Source organism: Oncorhynchus gorbuscha, linkage group LG14 (assembly GCF_021184085.1).
Source record: "Oncorhynchus gorbuscha isolate QuinsamMale2020 ecotype Even-year linkage group LG14, OgorEven_v1.0, whole genome shotgun sequence".
NCBI lineage: Eukaryota > Metazoa > Chordata > Actinopteri > Salmoniformes > Salmonidae > Oncorhynchus > Oncorhynchus gorbuscha.
Genome location: NC_060186.1, coordinates 4,864,371 through 4,882,737, shown reverse-complemented (window position 1 = coordinate 4,882,737; position 18,367 = coordinate 4,864,371). Strand labels below are relative to the sequence as shown.

At 49.1% G+C, this 18,367-nt stretch overlaps 1 protein-coding gene across 1 annotated transcript; it reads left to right on the top strand.

The window, feature by feature from the left end:
* The first annotated feature begins 3,844 nt into the window (after positions 1-3,844).
* Positions 3,845-16,810, top strand: LOC123995855 (glutamate receptor-interacting protein 1-like). The gene is made up of 5 exons (XM_046299535.1): positions 3,845-4,018; positions 5,797-6,012; positions 9,924-10,089; positions 15,822-15,959; positions 16,801-16,810. The coding sequence occupies exons 1-5, from the start codon at positions 3,973-3,975 to the stop codon at positions 16,808-16,810; spliced, it is 576 nt and encodes a 191-aa protein (XP_046155491.1). The 5' UTR covers positions 3,845-3,972.
* The last annotated feature ends 1,557 nt before the right edge of the window (positions 16,811-18,367 follow it).

Below are 18,367 nucleotides of genomic sequence, written 5' to 3'. Positions count from 1 at the left end.
ACGTTCCTGGTCTGATGGAGAGGAACTCACAGCTGGGCTACAGTCTATCTAAAGTGGGATGCCCTCTCAACACGGAGAGATAGTTCTCCACTCCCTCTCTATCTAGGTCCTCTCTCTCTCTCTCTCTCTCTAGGTCCTCTCTCTATCTAGGTCCTCTCTCTCTCTCTCTCTCTCTAGGTCCTCTCTCTATCTAGGTCCTCTCTCTCTCTCTCTCTCTATCTAGGTCCTCTCTCTCTCTCTCTCTCTCTAGGTTCTCTCTCTCTCTCTCTCTAGGTCCTCTCTCTCTCTTTTGGTCCTCTCACTCTCTCTAGGTCCTCCCTGTCCTAGCTCTACACTGTTATCTAGCTCTACACTGTTATCTAGCTCTACACTGTTATCTAGCTCCACACTGTTATCTAGCTCCACTCTGTTATCTAGCTCCACACTGTTATCTAACTCCACTCTGTTATCTAGCTCCACTCTGTTATCTAGCTCCACTCTGTTATCTAGCTCCACACTGTTATCTAGCTCCACACTGTTATCTAGCTCTACACTGTTATCTAACTCTACACTGTTATCTAGCTCCACACTGTTATCTAGCTCTACACTGTTATCTAACTCTACACTGTTATCTAGCTCCACTCTGTTATCTAGCTCCACTCTGTTATCTAGCTCCACTCTGTTATCTATCTCCATGCTGTCGTACAGTGAGCTCCAAAAGGACCCTTGTTGTTGTTCTGGCACTTTGTATTTTAAATGATACAATAACTACGAGGTTGAATGAGTTTCTCATCGTTATTTCGAGATTCATTCAAGACTGTCCGTAACCATGGTAACATCCACATGAATGTTGAAGTGTTTAGGCAACATATTCTATTCTTATTTATACAATTAAAGTGACTCCAAAAATGACACAATGCATTTATTTACCCTTCATTTATACTGGGCACAAAATAATCTGAAACACAACCAAAACAAACAGCAAATGCATCCAACCAATTTGAGGCACAAGCTTGATGTTGTCATTGCTATGGATACGGGACTAAACACTTCACTTTTTACTACTTCCTTTAATAGTGAACTTGTCCCGATACTTCTGGTCCCTTAAAATGGGGAGATTATGTACAACAAATGCTGTAATTTCTAAACGGTACTAACCCTATATGGTCTATGGTCTTAACCCTGGTCCTAACCCTGGCCCTAACCCTGGTCCTAACCCTATATGGTCTATGGTCTTAACCCTGGTCCTAACCCTGGTCTTAACCCTGGTCCTAACCCTATATGGTCTATGGTCTTAACCCTGGTCTTAACCCTGACCCTAACCCTGGTCCGAACCCTGGTCCTTACCCTGGTCCTAACCCTGGTCCTAACCCTGGTCCTTACCCTGGTCCTAACCCTGGCCCTAACCCTGGTACTAACCCTGGTCCTAAACCTGGTACTAACCCTGGCCCAAACCCTGGTACTAACCCTGGTCCTTACCCTGGTCTTAATCCTGGCCCAAACCCTGAACCTGACCCTGGTCCTAACCCTGATCTTAACCCTAGTCCTAACCCTGGTATTAACCCTGACCCTAACCCTGGTCTTAACCCTGGTCTTAACCCTGACACTAACCCTGGTCTTAACCCTGACCCTAACCCTGACCCTAACCCTGGTATTATCCCTGGTCCTAACCCTGACCCTAACCCTGGTATTAACCCTGGTCTTAACCCTGACCCTAACCCTGGTCCTGACCCTAACCCTGACCCTAACCCTGGTCCTAACCCTGACCCTAACCCTGGTCCTAACCCTGGTCCTAACCCTGGTCCTAACCCTGACCAGTGCTTGTCCCAGCATGGGGACAGGGTTGTAAAGCCAAGGGATGGAGGAAGACACTGTGCTGTCCTGTGTTCCAGACGAACAGGAGCTGTCTGGATCCATCATCTACACGGTGGAGCTGAAGAGATATGGAGGTCCGCTGGGGATCACCATCTCAGGCACAGAGGAGCCCTTTGACCCCATCATCTCCAGCCTCACCATGAGGACTGGCCGAGAGGTGAGAGAGCTAGGGGTGGGGGTCGCTGGCCGAGAGGTGAGAGAGCTAGGGGGTGGGGGTCGCTGGCCGAAGAGGTGAGAGAGCTAGGGGTGGGGGTAGCTGGTAGAGACAGGGCAATTGGGGAATGGGGAGTGGGTAGCTGTAGAGACGGGACAGGGCAATGGGGAGTGGGTAGCTGGTAGAGACGGACAGGGCAATGGGTGTGGGTAGCTGGTAGAGACAGGGGACAGGGGAATGGGGTGTGGGTAGCTGGTAGAGACAGGGGACAGGGGAATGGGGGTAGCTGGTAGGAGACAGGGGACAGGGGAATGGGGAGTGGGTAGCTGGTAGAGACTGGGGACTGGGGTGTGGGTAGCTGGTAGTGACAGGGGACATGGGAATGGGGTGTGGTAGCTGGTCGTAGAGACAGGGGCCACTGGGGTGTGGGTAGCTGGCAGAGACAGGGGACTGGGGTGTGGGTAGCTGGTAGAGACAGGGGACTGGAGCTGGTAGAGACAGACAGGGGACTGGGGTGTGGGGTAGGGGACTGGGGTGGGAATGGGTAGCTGGTAGTGACAGGGGACATGGGAATGGGGTGCGTAGCTAGCAGAGACAGGGGTGTGCATAGCTAGCAGAGACAGGGGTGTGCGTAGCTAGCAGAGACAGGGGACATGGACAGGGGTGCGTAGCTAGCAGACAGGGGACATGGGACAGGGGTGTGCATACGTAGCAGAGACAGGGACATGGGGCAGGGGTGGGATAAAAGCGGCAGAGCCAGGGGTGTGTAGTAGCAGGACAGGGACTGGGGTGTGGGTAGCCTGGTAGAGATTATTATATTATTATTAGCTTAGAGGACATATTATTACTGGGGTGTGCGTAGCTAGCAGATTAGGGACTGGGGTGTGGGTAGCTGGCAGTTAGCTGGTAGAGACAGGGGACTGGGGTATGGGTAGCCGGTAGGAGACAGGGGACAGGGGACTGGGGTGTGGGTAGCTGGTAGTGACAGGGGACATGGGAATGGGTGTGCGTAGCTAGCAGAGACAGGGGTGTGCATAGCTAGCAGAGACAGGGGTGCGTAGCTAGCAGAGACAGGGGATATTATTAGGTATTAGCTAGCAGAGACAGGGGAGACATGGACAGGGGTGTGGGTAGCTGGCAGAGACAGGGGACAGGGGACTGGGGTGTGAGCTAGCAGAGACAGGGGAATGGGGTGTGGGTAGCTGGTAGTGACAGGGGACATGGAATGGGGTGTGCGTAGCTAGCAGAGACAGGGACATGGACAGGGGTGTACGTAGCCAGCAGAGACAGGGGGACAGGATGAAGATGACAGACAGGGTAGATCTCTTCTCTCTCCTCCCTCTCTCTTTGCCCCCTCCTCCCTCCCTCTTGCTCCTCTCTTGCCCTCCTCCCTCCCCCCTCTTGCCTCCCCTCTGCCCTCCTCCTCTCTCTCTCTGCCCTCCTCCTCCCTCCTCCCCTTCCCTCGGTGGTGCTGGGTAGAACTGACTGACACCCTGGGGAGGTTTGGATAGCTCAGGCAGACGCCAGACCAGCTGGTCTGAAGACAGAAAATGTGTTTGGCTCAGTAGGATAAAGAGTTGAGGTTTCTGGGGGGGGGGCATTAATCTGACAGATCATTTTGTTGCCACTCTCTTTGCACACAGAGCGAAGGCCTCTTCTCTTCTGGGTCATGTTCAGCAGAACACACTGTAGCCAGATAATGTGCAACTTCCTATTGGTAGTACATCCCCGGGTTCATAACGTTTGCTCCCTAATGAACACTACCCTGGTGTTTCTCTGTGTGTAGGACGGGAGCGATCCACATGGGAAACAGGATCCTATTGGTAGTACATCCCTAATGAACACTACCCTGGTGTTTCTCTGTGTGTAGGACGGGAGCGATCCACATCGGAGACAGGATCCTTGCCATCAACTGTAACAGTCTGAAGGGTAAACCACTGAGTGAAGCCATTCACCTGCTGCAGATGGCTGGAGAGTCTGTCACACTGAAGATCAAGAAACAGGGAGACTGTGAGTAGAGGACACACACACACACACACAGATACACACAGATACATACAGATTCACACAGATACACAGATACACACATACACACAGATACACAGATACACACACACACACAGATACACACACACACACACACACACACAGATACACACACACACACACACACACACACACACACACACACACACACACACACACACACACACACACACACACACACACACACACACACACACACACACACACACACACACACACACAGAGGCCCAGGACCGTACACACAGAGCTCACCAGCTTGTAGTACTAAACAACAGAAATGAGTTGTTATCTTCTCCCTCTGTTTGGTTCAGCCGTTCCTTCCAATGGGGGGGGTTCAGGATAAACGCTGAAAATAAGGTCTGAGGTCATCACACATGACATAGTACAAACAGAGCACTCACTGGGGTCAAACACCGTCACACATGACATAGTACAGACAGAGCACTCACTGGGGTCAAAGACCATCACACATGACATAGTACAGACAGAGCACTCACTGGGGTCAAAGACCATCACACATGACATAGTACAGACAGAGCACTCACTGGGGTCAAAGACCATCACACATGACATAGTACAGACAGAGCACTCACTGGGGTCAAAGACCATCACATAGTACAGACAGAGCACTCACTGGGGTCAAAGACCATGACATAGTACAGACAGAGCACTCACTGGGGTCAAAGACCATGACATAGTACAAACAGAGCACTCACTGGGGTCAAGGTTCAGGTAACATGTTGTACATACAGCTACATAACAATGTACTAAACCCTAACACGTTAGTTATCTATGCTGTGCTGGACTGCACCATGTACACACACTGTGTACCATGCACACACACACACCTAAACACACACACACACACCTAAACACACACACACACCTAAACACACACACACACACCTAAACACACACACACCTAAACACACACACACACACCTAAACACACACACACACCTAAACACACACACACACACACCTAAACACACACACACCCCCGCTCACGCACACACCACCCATATCAACGCTGTACACACCTCATCACAGTGGATGCAGTAGTACTTCAACACGGCCTCCTATTCCTAGAACACTTGTTGGGTTTAGGCCAAATGGATTCAATACATAGAATTTACTGCAGATGTCTTCCACTACAGAAGACAATTTGCTCTTATCTCGAGCTGAGCTTATTTCTGCTGAACTACAGTGAGATTGATTTAGAAGTCGTCTGGAAATGGCTGTGAGGGAAAATAACATATTTCGTTAGCATTTCTTCCTCTGCTTGTCTCTGTCTCTCTCTCTCTCTCCCCCATCTCTCTCTCTGTCTCTCTCACCCCCGTCTCTCTCTCTCTCTCTCTCTCTCTCTCTCTCTCTCTCTCTCCCCCATCTCTCTCTCTGTCTCTCTCACCCCCGTCTCTCTCTCACCCCCGTCTCTCTCTCTCTCCCTCTGTCTCTCTCTCCCTCTCTCCTCATCTCTCTCTCTCTCTCTCTCTCTCTCTCTCTCTCTCTCTCTCTCTCTCTCTCTCTCTCTCTCTCTCTCTCTCTCTCTCTCTCTCTCTCTCTCTCTCTCTCTCTCTCTCTCTCTCTCTCTCTCTCTCTCTCTCTCTCTCTCTCTCTCTCTCTCTCTCTCTCTCTCTCTCTCCCCCATCTCTCTCTCATCTCTCTCACGCCTCACCATTTCCCTTTGTTTCACACTTCTCCCCTTCACATTTTCTCATATTCTCTCTCCTTCCCTCCTCTAGTGGCCAGTCCCAAGCAGCCGTCGGTGTCTGGTCATCTCAGTGATGTGATGCTGAGTGATGTGGAGGACGAGGCAGGGTTAGGCGGGCTGGGAAACCAGGCAGAGAGCCAGAAACTTGGGAAGCTCTCTGACCTCTACTCCACCACCATCCCCTCTGTGGACTCAGCCGTGGAGTCCTGGGACGGCTCGGCCATAGACACCACCTTCAACACCCAGGGTGAGTGAGTGAGTGAGTGAGTGAGTGAGTGAGTGAGTGAGTGAGTGAGTGAGTGAGTGAGTGAGTGAGAGAGAGAGAGAGAGAGAGAGAGAGAGAGAGAGAGAGAGAGAGAGAGAGAGAGAGAGAGAGAGAAAGAGAGAGAGAGAGTGTACATACATATTTGGCACTTGTGTACCTGACAGTTACAGACATTGAGGGACAGACAGAATGTCCAAAAACACAATATCTAATCAAATCAAATGTATTTATATAGCCCTTCGTACATCAGCTGATATCTCAAAGTGCTGTACAGAAACCCAGCCTAAAACCCCCCAAAACAGCAAGCAATGCAGGTGTAGAAGCACGGTGGCTAGGAAAAACTCCCTAGAAAGGTCGAAACAATACTGATAAAACAAACCATTACTGACCATCACCATAGCAACATCCCACAGCAGTTGTCCAATAAAATAGACTTTAGAGAATACAGCTCACGTTGCCAATACATCCTTCCTGATTCCTAGAGGGTCATTTATATCAGAGCATTCATTATGCATTATACAGCTGTGGGCGAGGCGACGTGGGGATTGGCTGGAAGACCATTCTAATTTTTTTCTTCTACTGAGTAGGAAATGATTGGCTAATGGATCTAGGGATGCCCTTAACCATTATAATGGTAGAATGATCCCCACAGCAATGATGTGCTGGATTTACAATGAGTCTCCTCCCCACACAGTAAGGCCTCTTAGTTAACTATAATCACCCTGCCGAGGGAGAGAAACACACACACACACACACACACACACACACACACACACACACACACACACACACACACACACACACACACACACACACACACACACACACACACACACACACACACACACACTACAAGCGCAAACACACACATGGGGCTCTGGTCGAAAGTAGTGCACTATGTAGGGAATAGGGCTCTGGTCGAAAGTAGTGCACTATGTAGGGAATAGGCTCTGGTCTAAAGTAGTGCACTATATAGGGAATAGGGCCCTGGTCTAAAGTAGTGCACTATGTAGGAAATAGGGCTCTGGTCGAAAGTAGTGCACTATATAGGGAATAGGCTCTGGTCTAAAGTAGTGCACTATATAGGGAATAGGGCCCTGGTCTAAAGTAGTGCACTATATAGGAAATAGGGCTCTGGTCTAAAGTAGTGCACTATATAGGGAATAGGGCTCTGGTCTAAAGTAGTGCACTATATAGGGAATAGGGCTCTGGTCTAAAGTAGTGCACTATATAGGGAATAGGGCTCTGGTCTAAAGTAGTGCACTATATAGGGAATAGGGCTCTGGTCTAAAGTAGTGGACTATATAGGGAATAGGGCTCTGGTCTAAAGTAGTGTACTATATAGGGAATAGGGCTCTGGTCTAAAGTAGTGCACTATATAGGGAATAGGGCTCTGGTCTAAAGTAGTGCACTATATAGGGCACTGGTCTAAAGTAGTGCACTATATAGGGAATAGGGCTCTGGTCTAAAGTAGTGCACTATATAGGGAATAGGGTGCCATTTGGGATGCATTATAACATTATCCAACATGTGCTAGAACGAATGAGGAACCTGGGGGACTCATGCTGGTCCTTTTAGGAGATTTACTATGAGGAGAACCATGCTGGTCCTATTAGGAGATTTACTATGAGGAGAACCATGCTGGTCCTATTAGGAGATTTACTATGAGGAGAACCATGCTGGTCCTATTCGGAGATTTACTATGAGGAGAACCATGCTGGTCCTATTAGGAGATTTACTTGAGGAGAACTATGCTGGTCCCATAAGATCTGTCTGATAACAGAACAACTGCAAGTGGTCCTATTAGAGATTTTACTAATACGAGAAGAACAATGCTGTTAGAGACTATATTATGAGAGGAACCAGTTGGTCCTGTTTAGAGATGTATTTATGAGGAGAACTATGTTGGTCCTATTGGGAGAGATTTAAATTTGGTGAGGAGAACAATGCTATCCTATTAGGAGATTTTACTACGAGAAGAACAATGCTATTAGGGAGATTTACTATGAGAGAACCAGGCTGGTCCTATTAGGAGTGTACTATGAGGAGAACCATGCTGGTCCTATTGGGAGATTTACTATGAGAGAACAATGCGGGTCCCTATTGAGGAGATTTTACTGAGGAGAACAATGCTATCCGCTAGGAGATTTATTTACGAGGAGAACCTAGCGCTGGTCCGGGATTATTATGAGAACTATGCCGGTCCTATTAGGATATTTTATTGGTGAGGAGAACCATGCTGGGTCCCATTGGTGAAGATAAGGCTATGAGGAAGAAAAACCATGCTGGTCCTATTAGGAGATTAATATATAGAAAACCATGCTCGGTCCTATTAGGAGATTTACTATGAGGAGAAAAATTCAGCCGTTGAAGCTATTGTGATTAAAATGAGGAGAAAGATCATCATGTGCTCCATCTAATGTCCCATAGAGAATGATTGTATTATAGGAGGACAGATCATCATGTGGTCCATCTAATGTCCCATAGGAGGACAGATCATCATGTGGTCCATCTAATGTCCCCATAGGAGGACAGATCATCATGTCGTCCATCTAATGTCCCATAGGAGGACAGATCATCATGTGGTCCATCTAATGTCCCATAGGAGGACAGATCATCATGTCATCATGTCCATCTAATGTCCCATAGGAGGACTGATCATCATGTCGTCCATCTAATGTCCCATAGGAGGACTGATCATCATGTGGTCCATCTAATGTCCAGGTCTAGAGGTGTTGCTGCCCCAGTGTGTGTGTGTGTGTGTGTGTGTGTGTGTGTGTGTGTGTGTGTGTGTGTGTGTGTGTGTGTGTGTGTGTGTGTGTGTGTGTGTGTGTGTGTGTGTGTGTGTGTGTGTGTGTGTGTGTGTGTGTGTGTGTGTGTGTGTGTGTGTGTGTGTATATGTATGTGTGTGTGTGGCTCGATCTTGATCTTGGCTAACGGCTGTTTGTGGCGTTGGCAGGTCTGCCCCAGTGTGTGTATCTGTGTGTGTGTGTGGCTCCCATGTGGCCCCATTGAGGCCCCCTTATACCACCCATGTGGATGCAGCTCTAGCATAAATCACAGATGTTTCCACTGGTAGAGCTGGATCACACACAAGGAATAGAAACTCCTCCAGCTCTACATTATTGATGAAACACAGCAGCAGAATAGAGTCGCTGCAGCCAAACAGTCAGATGTCTTTGTTTAACTCAATATCAGACCAGAAAGAGTGAGAGCTGGATCACACACTCTAACATATGACCAACTAGTTCTACATTATCACGTTCAATGACAGGGAGATCCATTCACCACGACGTTGTACTACATTATCACGTTCAATGACAGGGAGATCCATTCACCAAGGCGTTGTACTACATTATCACGTTCAATGACAGGGAGATCCATTCACCAAGACGTTGTCACTACATTATCACGTTCAATGACAGGGAGATCCATTCACCAAGGCTTTGTCCTACATTATCACGTTCAATGACAGGAGGTCCATTCACCACGGCGTTGTACTACATTATCACGTTCAATGACAGGGAGATCCATTCACCAAGGCGTTGTACTACATTATCACGTTCAATGACAGGAGATCCATTCACCAAGGCGTTGTACTACATTATCACGTTCAATGACAGGGAGATCCATTCACCAAGACAGCGTTGTACTACATTATCACGTTCAATGACAGGACAGAGATCCATTCATCAAGGCTTTGTACTACATTATCACTAGTGAGTGGCTGTAGCACGCCAGGTCCATACAGTGGAGATGTAGTGGAGGTTTTGACTGAACGATGCTCATGTGAGGAGGAAACGTACCTGATAGCTGAACCGACAGTGTTAGCTCTAGGCTTTAGCTCCGTGGGCTAACATAGTCTTGTGGTGTGTGTATGCATCCCGTCCCAGCCCCAGGTTTCCAGGCGTCTGGCTACAGCTTCCACAGCCATGAGTGGAGGAACGCCAAGCCCAGCCAGGGCAGCCTGTCCCCGTCAGCACCCGCCAGAGACACAACGTCCTGGCAGACCTGGGCCTCAGCGGCGGCGAATGGGACAGACCCACCGCCGGCGAATGCGTTACAACCCTGTTCTCACCTCCCTGAACCTCTAACCTAACCTCTCAGCGACACCACCACTGGCCCTTTATCTGGGGAGGCAGCGTAGCCTAGGGGTTAGAGGCAGGGTAGCCCAGTGGTTAGAGGCAGGGTAGCCTAGTGGTTAGAGGCAGCGTAGCCTAGTGGTTAGAGGCAGGGTAGCCTAGTGGTTAGAGGCAGGTAGCCTAGGGGTTAGAGGCAGCGTAGCCTAGGGGTTAGAGGCAGGTAGCCTAGTGGTTAGAGGCAGCATAGCCTAGTGGTTAGAGGCAGCGTAGCCTAGTGGTTAGAGGCAGGGTAGCCTAGTGGTTAGAGTCAGCGTAGCCCTGGTGGTTAGAGGCAGAGCCTGGTGGTTAGAGGCAGGTAGCCTAGGGGTTAGAGGCAGCGTAGCCTAGGGGTTAGAGGCAGCGTAGCCTAGGGGTTAGAAGGCAGGGTAGCCTAGTGGTTAGAGGCAGGGTAGCCTAGTGGTTAGAGGCATGGCGTAGCCTAGTGGTTAGAGGCAGGGTAGCCTAGTGGTTAGAGGCAGGTAGCCTAGGGGGTTAGAGGCAGCGTAGCCTAGTGGTTAGAGGCAGGGTAGCCTAGTGGTTGAGGCAGGTAGCCTAGTGGTTAGAGGCAGGGTGGCCTAGTGGTTAAAGAGAGCAAGCGTGGCTTCTGGTGGTTATAGGCAGCGTAGCCCTAGTGGTTAGAGGCAGGGTAGCCTAGTGGTTAGAGCAGGGTAGCCTAGTGGTTAGAGGCAAGGTAGCCTAGTGATGGTTAGAGGCAGGGTAGCCTAGTGGTTAGAGGCAGGGTAGCCTAGTGGTTAGAGGCAGGGTAGCCTGGTAGTTAGAGGCAGGTAGCCTAGTGGTTAGAGGCAGGTAGCCTAGTGGTTAGAGGCAGGGTAGCCTGGTAGTTAGAGGCAGGTAGCCTAGTGGTTAGAGGCAGGGTAGCCTAGTGGTTAGAGGCAGGGTAGCCTGGTAGTTAGAGGCAGGTAGCCTAGTGGTTAGAGGCAGGGTAGCCTAGTGGTTAGAGGCAGGGTAGCCTGGTGGTTAGAGGCAGGGTAGCCTAGGGGTTAGAGGCAGCGTAGCCTAGTGGTTAGAGGCAGCGTAGCCTAGGGGTTAGAGGCAGCGTAGCCTAGGGGTTAGAGGCAGCGTAGCCTAGGGGTTAGAGGCAGGGTAGCCTAGTGGTTAGAGGCAGGTAGCCTAGTGGTTAGAGGCAGGTAGCCTAGTGGTTAGAGGCAGGGTAGCCTAGGGGTTAGAGGCAGCGTAGCCTAGTGGTTAGAGGCAGCGTAGCCTAGGGGTTAGAGGCAGCGTAGCCTAGGGGTTAGAGGCAGCGTAGCCTAGGGGTTAGAGGCAGCGTAGCCTAGTGGTTAGAGGCAGCGTGGCCTAGTGGTTAAAGGCAGCGTAGCCTAGGGGTTAGAGGCAGGGTAGCCTAGTGGTTAGAGGCAGCGTAGCCTAGGGGTTAGAGGCAGGGTAGCCTAGTGGTTAGAGGCAGGGTAGCCTAGGGGTTAGAGGCAGCGTAGCCTAGTGGTTAGAGGCAGCGTAGCCTAGTGGTTAGAGGCAGGGTAGCCTAGTGGTTAGAGGCAGGGTAGCCTAGTGGTTAGAGGCAGCGTAGCCTAGTGGTTAGAGGCAGGGTAGCCTAGTGGTTAGAGGCAGGGTAGCCTAGTGGTTAGAGGCAGGTAGCCTAGTGGTTAGAGGCAGGGTAGCCTAGTGGTTAGAGGCAGGGTATCCTGGTGGTTAGAGACAATGCAGCCTAGTGGTTAGAGGCAGGGTAGCCTAGTGGTTAAAGGCAGCGTAGCCTAGTGGTTAAAGGCAGGGTAGCCTAGTGGTTAGAGGCAGGATAGCCTAGTGGTTAGAGGCAGCGTAGCCTAGTGGTTAGAGGCAGCGTAGCCTAGTGGTTAGAGGCAGCGTAGCCTAGTGGTTAGAGGCAGTGTAGCCTAGTGGTTAAAGGCAGTGTAGCCTAGTGGTTAGAGGCAGTGTAGCCTAGTGGTTAAAGGCAGTGTAGCCTAGTGGTTAGAGCGTTGGACTAGGAACCAAAAGGATGCAAGATTGAAACCCCCAAGCTGACAAGGTACAAATCTGTCGTTGTGCCCCTGAACAGGCAGTTAACACACTGTTCCTAGGCCGTCATTGAAAATAAACATTTGTTTTTAACTGACTTGCCTAGTTAAATAAAGGTAAAATAAAATCTCGCAACCAACTGTCAAACACCTCAGTCATGTTTCAGTGATTGTTCTGCATTCCCTGAACACACACACACACACACACACACACACACACACACACACACACACACACACACACACACACACACACACACACACACACACACACACACACCGCATACATGACAGCCCAGAAACACTACAACTTTAAGGTATTATTAGTGAAATATTACTAGTATGTATCTAGAGGTGTTGCTGCCCCAGTGTGTGTGTCTGTGTCTGTGTGTGTGTGTGTGTATATATGTGTGTGTGTGTATGTATGTATGTGTGTCTGTGTCTGTGTGTGTGTGGCTCCCATGTGGCCCCCTTGTAGCACCCATGTGGATGCAGCTCTTGCATAAATCGTAGATGTCTCCACAGGTAGAGCTGGATCACACACATAGAGCTGCTGTTTGAACTTGACCTTTGGCTAACGGCTGTTTGTGTTTGATAAAGAAGCTCTTTGTATATTCAGCATATCTTCTATCATAAATCACTTTTAAGCTTTTGAATGAAGTACAAAAGGGACAGAACGCAGATTTGGGACAGGAAGTACAGAACGCAGATTTGGGACAGGAAGTACAGAACGCAGATTTGAGACAGGAAGTACAGAACGCAGATTTGGGACAGGAAGTACAGAACGCAGATTTGGGACAGGAAGTACAGAACGCAGATTTGAGACAGGAAGTACAGAACACAGATTTGAGACAGGAAGTACAGAACACAGATTTGAGACAGGAAGTACAGAACACAGATTTGAGACAGGAAGTACAGAACACAGATTTGAGACAGGACGTACAGAACACAGATTTGAGACAGGAAGTACAGAACACAGATTTGAGACAGGAAGTACAGAACACAGATTTGAGACAGGAAGTACAGAACACAGATTTGAGACAGGAAGTACAGAACACAGATTTGAGACAGGAAGTACAGATCACAGATTTGGGACAGGATGTACAGAACACAGATTTGGGACAGGATGTACAGAACACAGATTTGGAACAGGAAGTACTGAACACAGATTTGGGACAGGTTGTACAGAACACAGATTTGGGACAGGAAGTACAGAACACAGATTTGGGACAGGAAGTACAGAACACAGATTTGGGACAGGAAGTACAGAACACAGATTTGGGACAGGATGTACAGAACACAGATTTGGGACAGGAAGTATAGAACACAGATTTGGGACAGGAAGTACAGAACACAGATTTGGGACAGGATGTACAGAACACAGATTTGGAACAGGATGTACAGAACACAGATTTGGGACAGGAAGTACAGAACACAGATTTAGAATTGTTCATCAGCTAGCCGTCATCAGAAAAGGGTTTCGAAGGGAATCTGAATTGGTGTCTTGGTGTTCTTGATATATTGTTGAAGTACCTCTCTTCCTTGACGTTCGACAGAGCTTCTACACTGCCCACCGGTCTAATCACTGACAGCAGGTGAGGCACACGGCAGGGCTGTGTCCTTATCCCCCTTTAGTCCTCAAACCAACCCAACCCAACCCTAACCCCACCTAACCCTAACCTGGGTGGCACAGGGCAGGGCTGTGTCCTTATCCCCCTTTAGTCCTCAAACCAACCCAACCCAACCCTAACCCCACCTAACCCTAACCCCACCTAACCCTAACCTGGGAGGCACACGGCAGGGCTGTGTCCTTATCCCCCTTTAGTCCTCAAACCAACCCAACCCTAACCCTAACCTGGGAGGCACAGGGCAGGGCTGTGTCCTTATCCCCTTTAGTCCTCAAACCAACCCAACCCAACCCTAACCCCACCTAACCCTAACCCCACCTAACCCTAACTCCACCTGACCCTAACCCCACCTAACCCTAACCTGGGTGGCACACGGCAGGGCTGTGTCCTTATCCCCCTTTAGTCCTCAAACCAACCCAACCCAACCCTAACCCCACCTAACCCTAACCTGGGAGGCACACGGCAGGGCTGTGTCCTTATCCCCCTTTAGTCCTCAAACCAACCCAACCCAACCCTAACCCCACCTGACCCTAACCCCACCTAACCCTAACCTGGGAGGCACACGGCAGGGCTGTGTCCTTATCCCCCTTTAGTCCTCAAACCAACCCAACCCAACCCTAACCCCACCTAACCCTAACCTGGGTGGCACAGGGCAGGGCTGTCTCCTTATACCCCTTATACCCCTAGTTCTCAACCCAAACCCAAACCTCTCACTGAGACCTCCCAGTCCCACTTAAACCAAGAAAGCCATGTCTCTCTCCTAACCTCAACACTACACACACTCACCTGTACCCCAACACCTGCCCCCACCTTCACTTGAATGGCACAAGGCAGGGCTGTTCCCTCCCAACGCTAACACTCTCAACCCAAACCAACCCTAACCCCCTACTGGTCGCTCCCCTTAGCCTCAACAAACTGTCTCTGAAACACACCTCTCAGCTGGATCTCCCCCAGCTGGATCCTACCTAGCTACCTACCTAGCAACCTACCTAGCTACCTACCTAGCAACCTACCTAGCAACCTACCTGGCTACCTACCTAGCTATCTACCTAGAAACCTACTTAGCTATCTACCTAGCAACCTACCTACCTACCTAGCAACCTACCTAACTAGCTACCTACCTAGCAACCTACCTACCTAGCTACCTACCTACCTACCTAGCAACCTACCTAGCTACCTACCCAGCAACCTACCTAGCTACCTACCCAGCAACCTACCTAGCTACCTACCTACCTAGCTACCTACCTACCCACCTACTTCCCTATCCTACCTACTTCCCTATCCTACCTACCTACTTCCCTATCCTACCTACCTAATTCCCTATCCTATCCTACCTACCTACTTCCCTATCCTATCTACCTACTTCCCTATCCTACCTACCTACTTCCCTATCCTATCCTACCTGCCTACTTCCCTATCCTACCTACCTACCTACTTCCCTATCCTACCTGCCTACTTCCCTATCCTACCTACCTACTTCCCTATCCTTTCTACCTACTTCCCTATCCTTCCCTTCTACCTACCTACCTACCTACCTAGATACCTACCTACTTCCCTACCCTACCTACATACTTCCATATCCTACCTACCTACTTCCCTATTCTACCTACCTACCTACCACTCACTCACCCACCTACCCACCACCTACCTACCTCCACTTACCTATCCCACCTACCTAGATACCTACCTACTTCCTTATCCTACCTACCTACTTCCCTATCCTACCTACCTACTTCCTTATCCTACCCACCTACTTCCTATCCTACCTACTTCCCCATCCTACCTACTTCCTATCCTACCTACTTCCCTATCCCACCTACCTACTTCCCTATCCTACCCACCTACTTCCTATCCTACCTACTTCCCCATCTACTAACTTCCCTATTCCTTCACTTCCCTATCTACCTAGCTACCTACTTACTGTTCCACTCTCTGGCCATTGACACCCTGCCCTGCGTCGTGGTCACCAGCCCTCATCAGTGCGGTTGCCTGCCCTAACTGCTCACTGATTGGCTGACTGGGGGTATTAACCTCTGACCTCTTCCCCCCTCTAGGTTCACTGTGGGTCATGACGGGACCGAGCCGGACCAGGAAGAGAACTTCTGGTCTCAGGCCCTGGAAGATCTAGAGACCTGTGGCCAGTCTGGCATCCTGAGGGAACTGGAGGTAAACAAGGAGCCAAAATGGCTGAGGTCATGTACAGTTTCATTCACCACAGTGCAATACTAACCGAGCCGGACCAGGAAGTGAACTTCTGGTCTCAGGCCCTGGAAGATCTGGAGACCTGTGGCCAGTCTGGCATCCACAGTTTCATTCATCACAGTGGATTTAAAATGGCTGAGGTCATGTACAGTCTCATTCATCACAGTGGATTTAAAGTGGCTGAGGTCATGTACAGTCTCATTCATCACAGTGGATTTAAAGTGGCTGAGGTCATGTACAGTCTCATTCATCACAGTGGATTTAAAGTGGCTGAGGTCATGTACAGTCTCATTCATCACAGTGGATTTAAAGTGGCTGAGGTCATGTACAGTCTCATTCATCACAGTGGATGTAAAGTGGCTGAGGTCATGTACAGTCTCATTCATCACAGTGGATTTAAAGTGGCTGGTCATGGCACAGTCTCATTCATCACAGTGGATTTAAAGTGGCTGAGGTCATGTACGGTCTCATTCATCACAGTGGGTTTAAAGTGGCTGAGGTCATGTGTACAGTCTCATTCATCACAGTGGATTTAAAGTGGCTGAGGTCATGTACAGTCTCATTCATCACAGTGGATTTAAAGTGGCTGAGGTCATGTACAGTCTCATTCATCACAGTACAATACCCACACAACACTGACAACCCTACATATCTTCTAGACCAGTGGCTTTACTTATACAGTAACATATTGGTGAAGAAAAGCTCTCAACTCTCACCTTTCACCTCTTCTGTCCCCATCCCTTCCACTTCCTGTTTTGGAGTTCTCTTCTTTTTTTCCAATCGCATGATGTCACTTCCTGTGGATGTGTGTAACCGCTCCTTCTCTTTCAGGGCCAATTGAACAGGCTTCTGAATAAGAGAAACTTGGTACACCCTTTTCCTTTTTGGGGCTTCCTCTCTGCTTGTAGCTGACACTGTGGCACCCTGGTGCTGTCCCTGTACTGCTGGCTTCTCTCTCTCTCTCTCTCTCTCACTCTCTTTCACACTCTCTCTCTCTTTCTCTCTCTCTCTCTCTCTCTCTCTCATGCTAGTGGGCTGCGGGGGGTGCTCTGTAGCCTCCGATGATCACCAGTGCAGCTTGTCTCAGATCCTGGGGGTCCATTCAAACCCTAACTCTATGGTCGGACATCCATAGAGGACCATCTACCCTGGCTATAGATTCAAACCCTAACTCTATGGTCGGACATCCATAGAGGACCATCTACCCTGGTTATAGATTCAAACCCATCTACCCAGGCTATAGATTCAAACCCTAACTCTATGGTCGGACATCCATAGAGGACCATCTACCCTGGTTATAGATTCAAACCCTAACTCTATGGTCGGACATCCATAGAGGACCATCTACCCTGGTTATAGATTCAAACCCTAACTCTATGGTCGGACATCCATAGAGGACCATCTACCCTGGTTATAGATTCAAACCCTAACTCTATGGTCGGACATCCATAGAGGACCATCTACCCTGGTTATAGATTCAAACCCTAACTCTATGGTCGGACATCCATAGAGGACCATCTACCCTGGTTATAGATTCAAACCCTAACTCTATGGTCGGACATCCATAGAGGACCATCTACCCTGGTTATAGATTCAAACCCTAACTCTATGGTCGGACATCCATAGAGGTCCATCTACCCTGGTTATAGATTCAAACCCTAACTCTATGGTCGGACATCCATAGAGGACCATCTACCCTGGTTATAGATTCAAACCCTAACTCTATGGTCGGACATCCATAGAGGTCCATCTACCCTGGTTATAGATTCAAACCCTAACTCTATGGTCGGACATCCATAGAGGACCATCTACCCTGGTTATAGATTCAAACCCTAACTCTATGGTCGGACATCCATAGAGGACCATCTACCCTGGTTATAGATTCAAACCCATCTACCCAGGCTATAGATTCAAACCCATCTACCCAGGCTATAGATTCAAACCCATCTACCCAGGCTATAGATTCAAACCCATCTACCCTGGTTATAGATTCAAACCCATCTACCCAGGCTATAGATTCAAACCCTAACTCTATGGTCGGACATCCATAGAGGTCCATCTACCCTGGTTATAGATTTAAACCCATCTACCCTGGTTATAGATTCAAACCCTAACTCTATGGTCGGACATCCATAGAGGTCCATCTATCCTGGTTATAGATTCAAACCCATCTACCCTGGTTATAGATTCAAACCCATCTACCCTGGCTATAGATTTAAACCCATCTACCCTGGCTATAGATTCAAACCCATCTACCCTGGCTATAGATTCAAACCCATCTACCCTGGCTATAGATTTAAACCCATCTACCCTGGTTATAGATTCAAACCCATCTACCCAGGCTATAGATTCAAACCCATCTACCCTGGTTATAGATTCAAACCCTTCTATCCTGGCT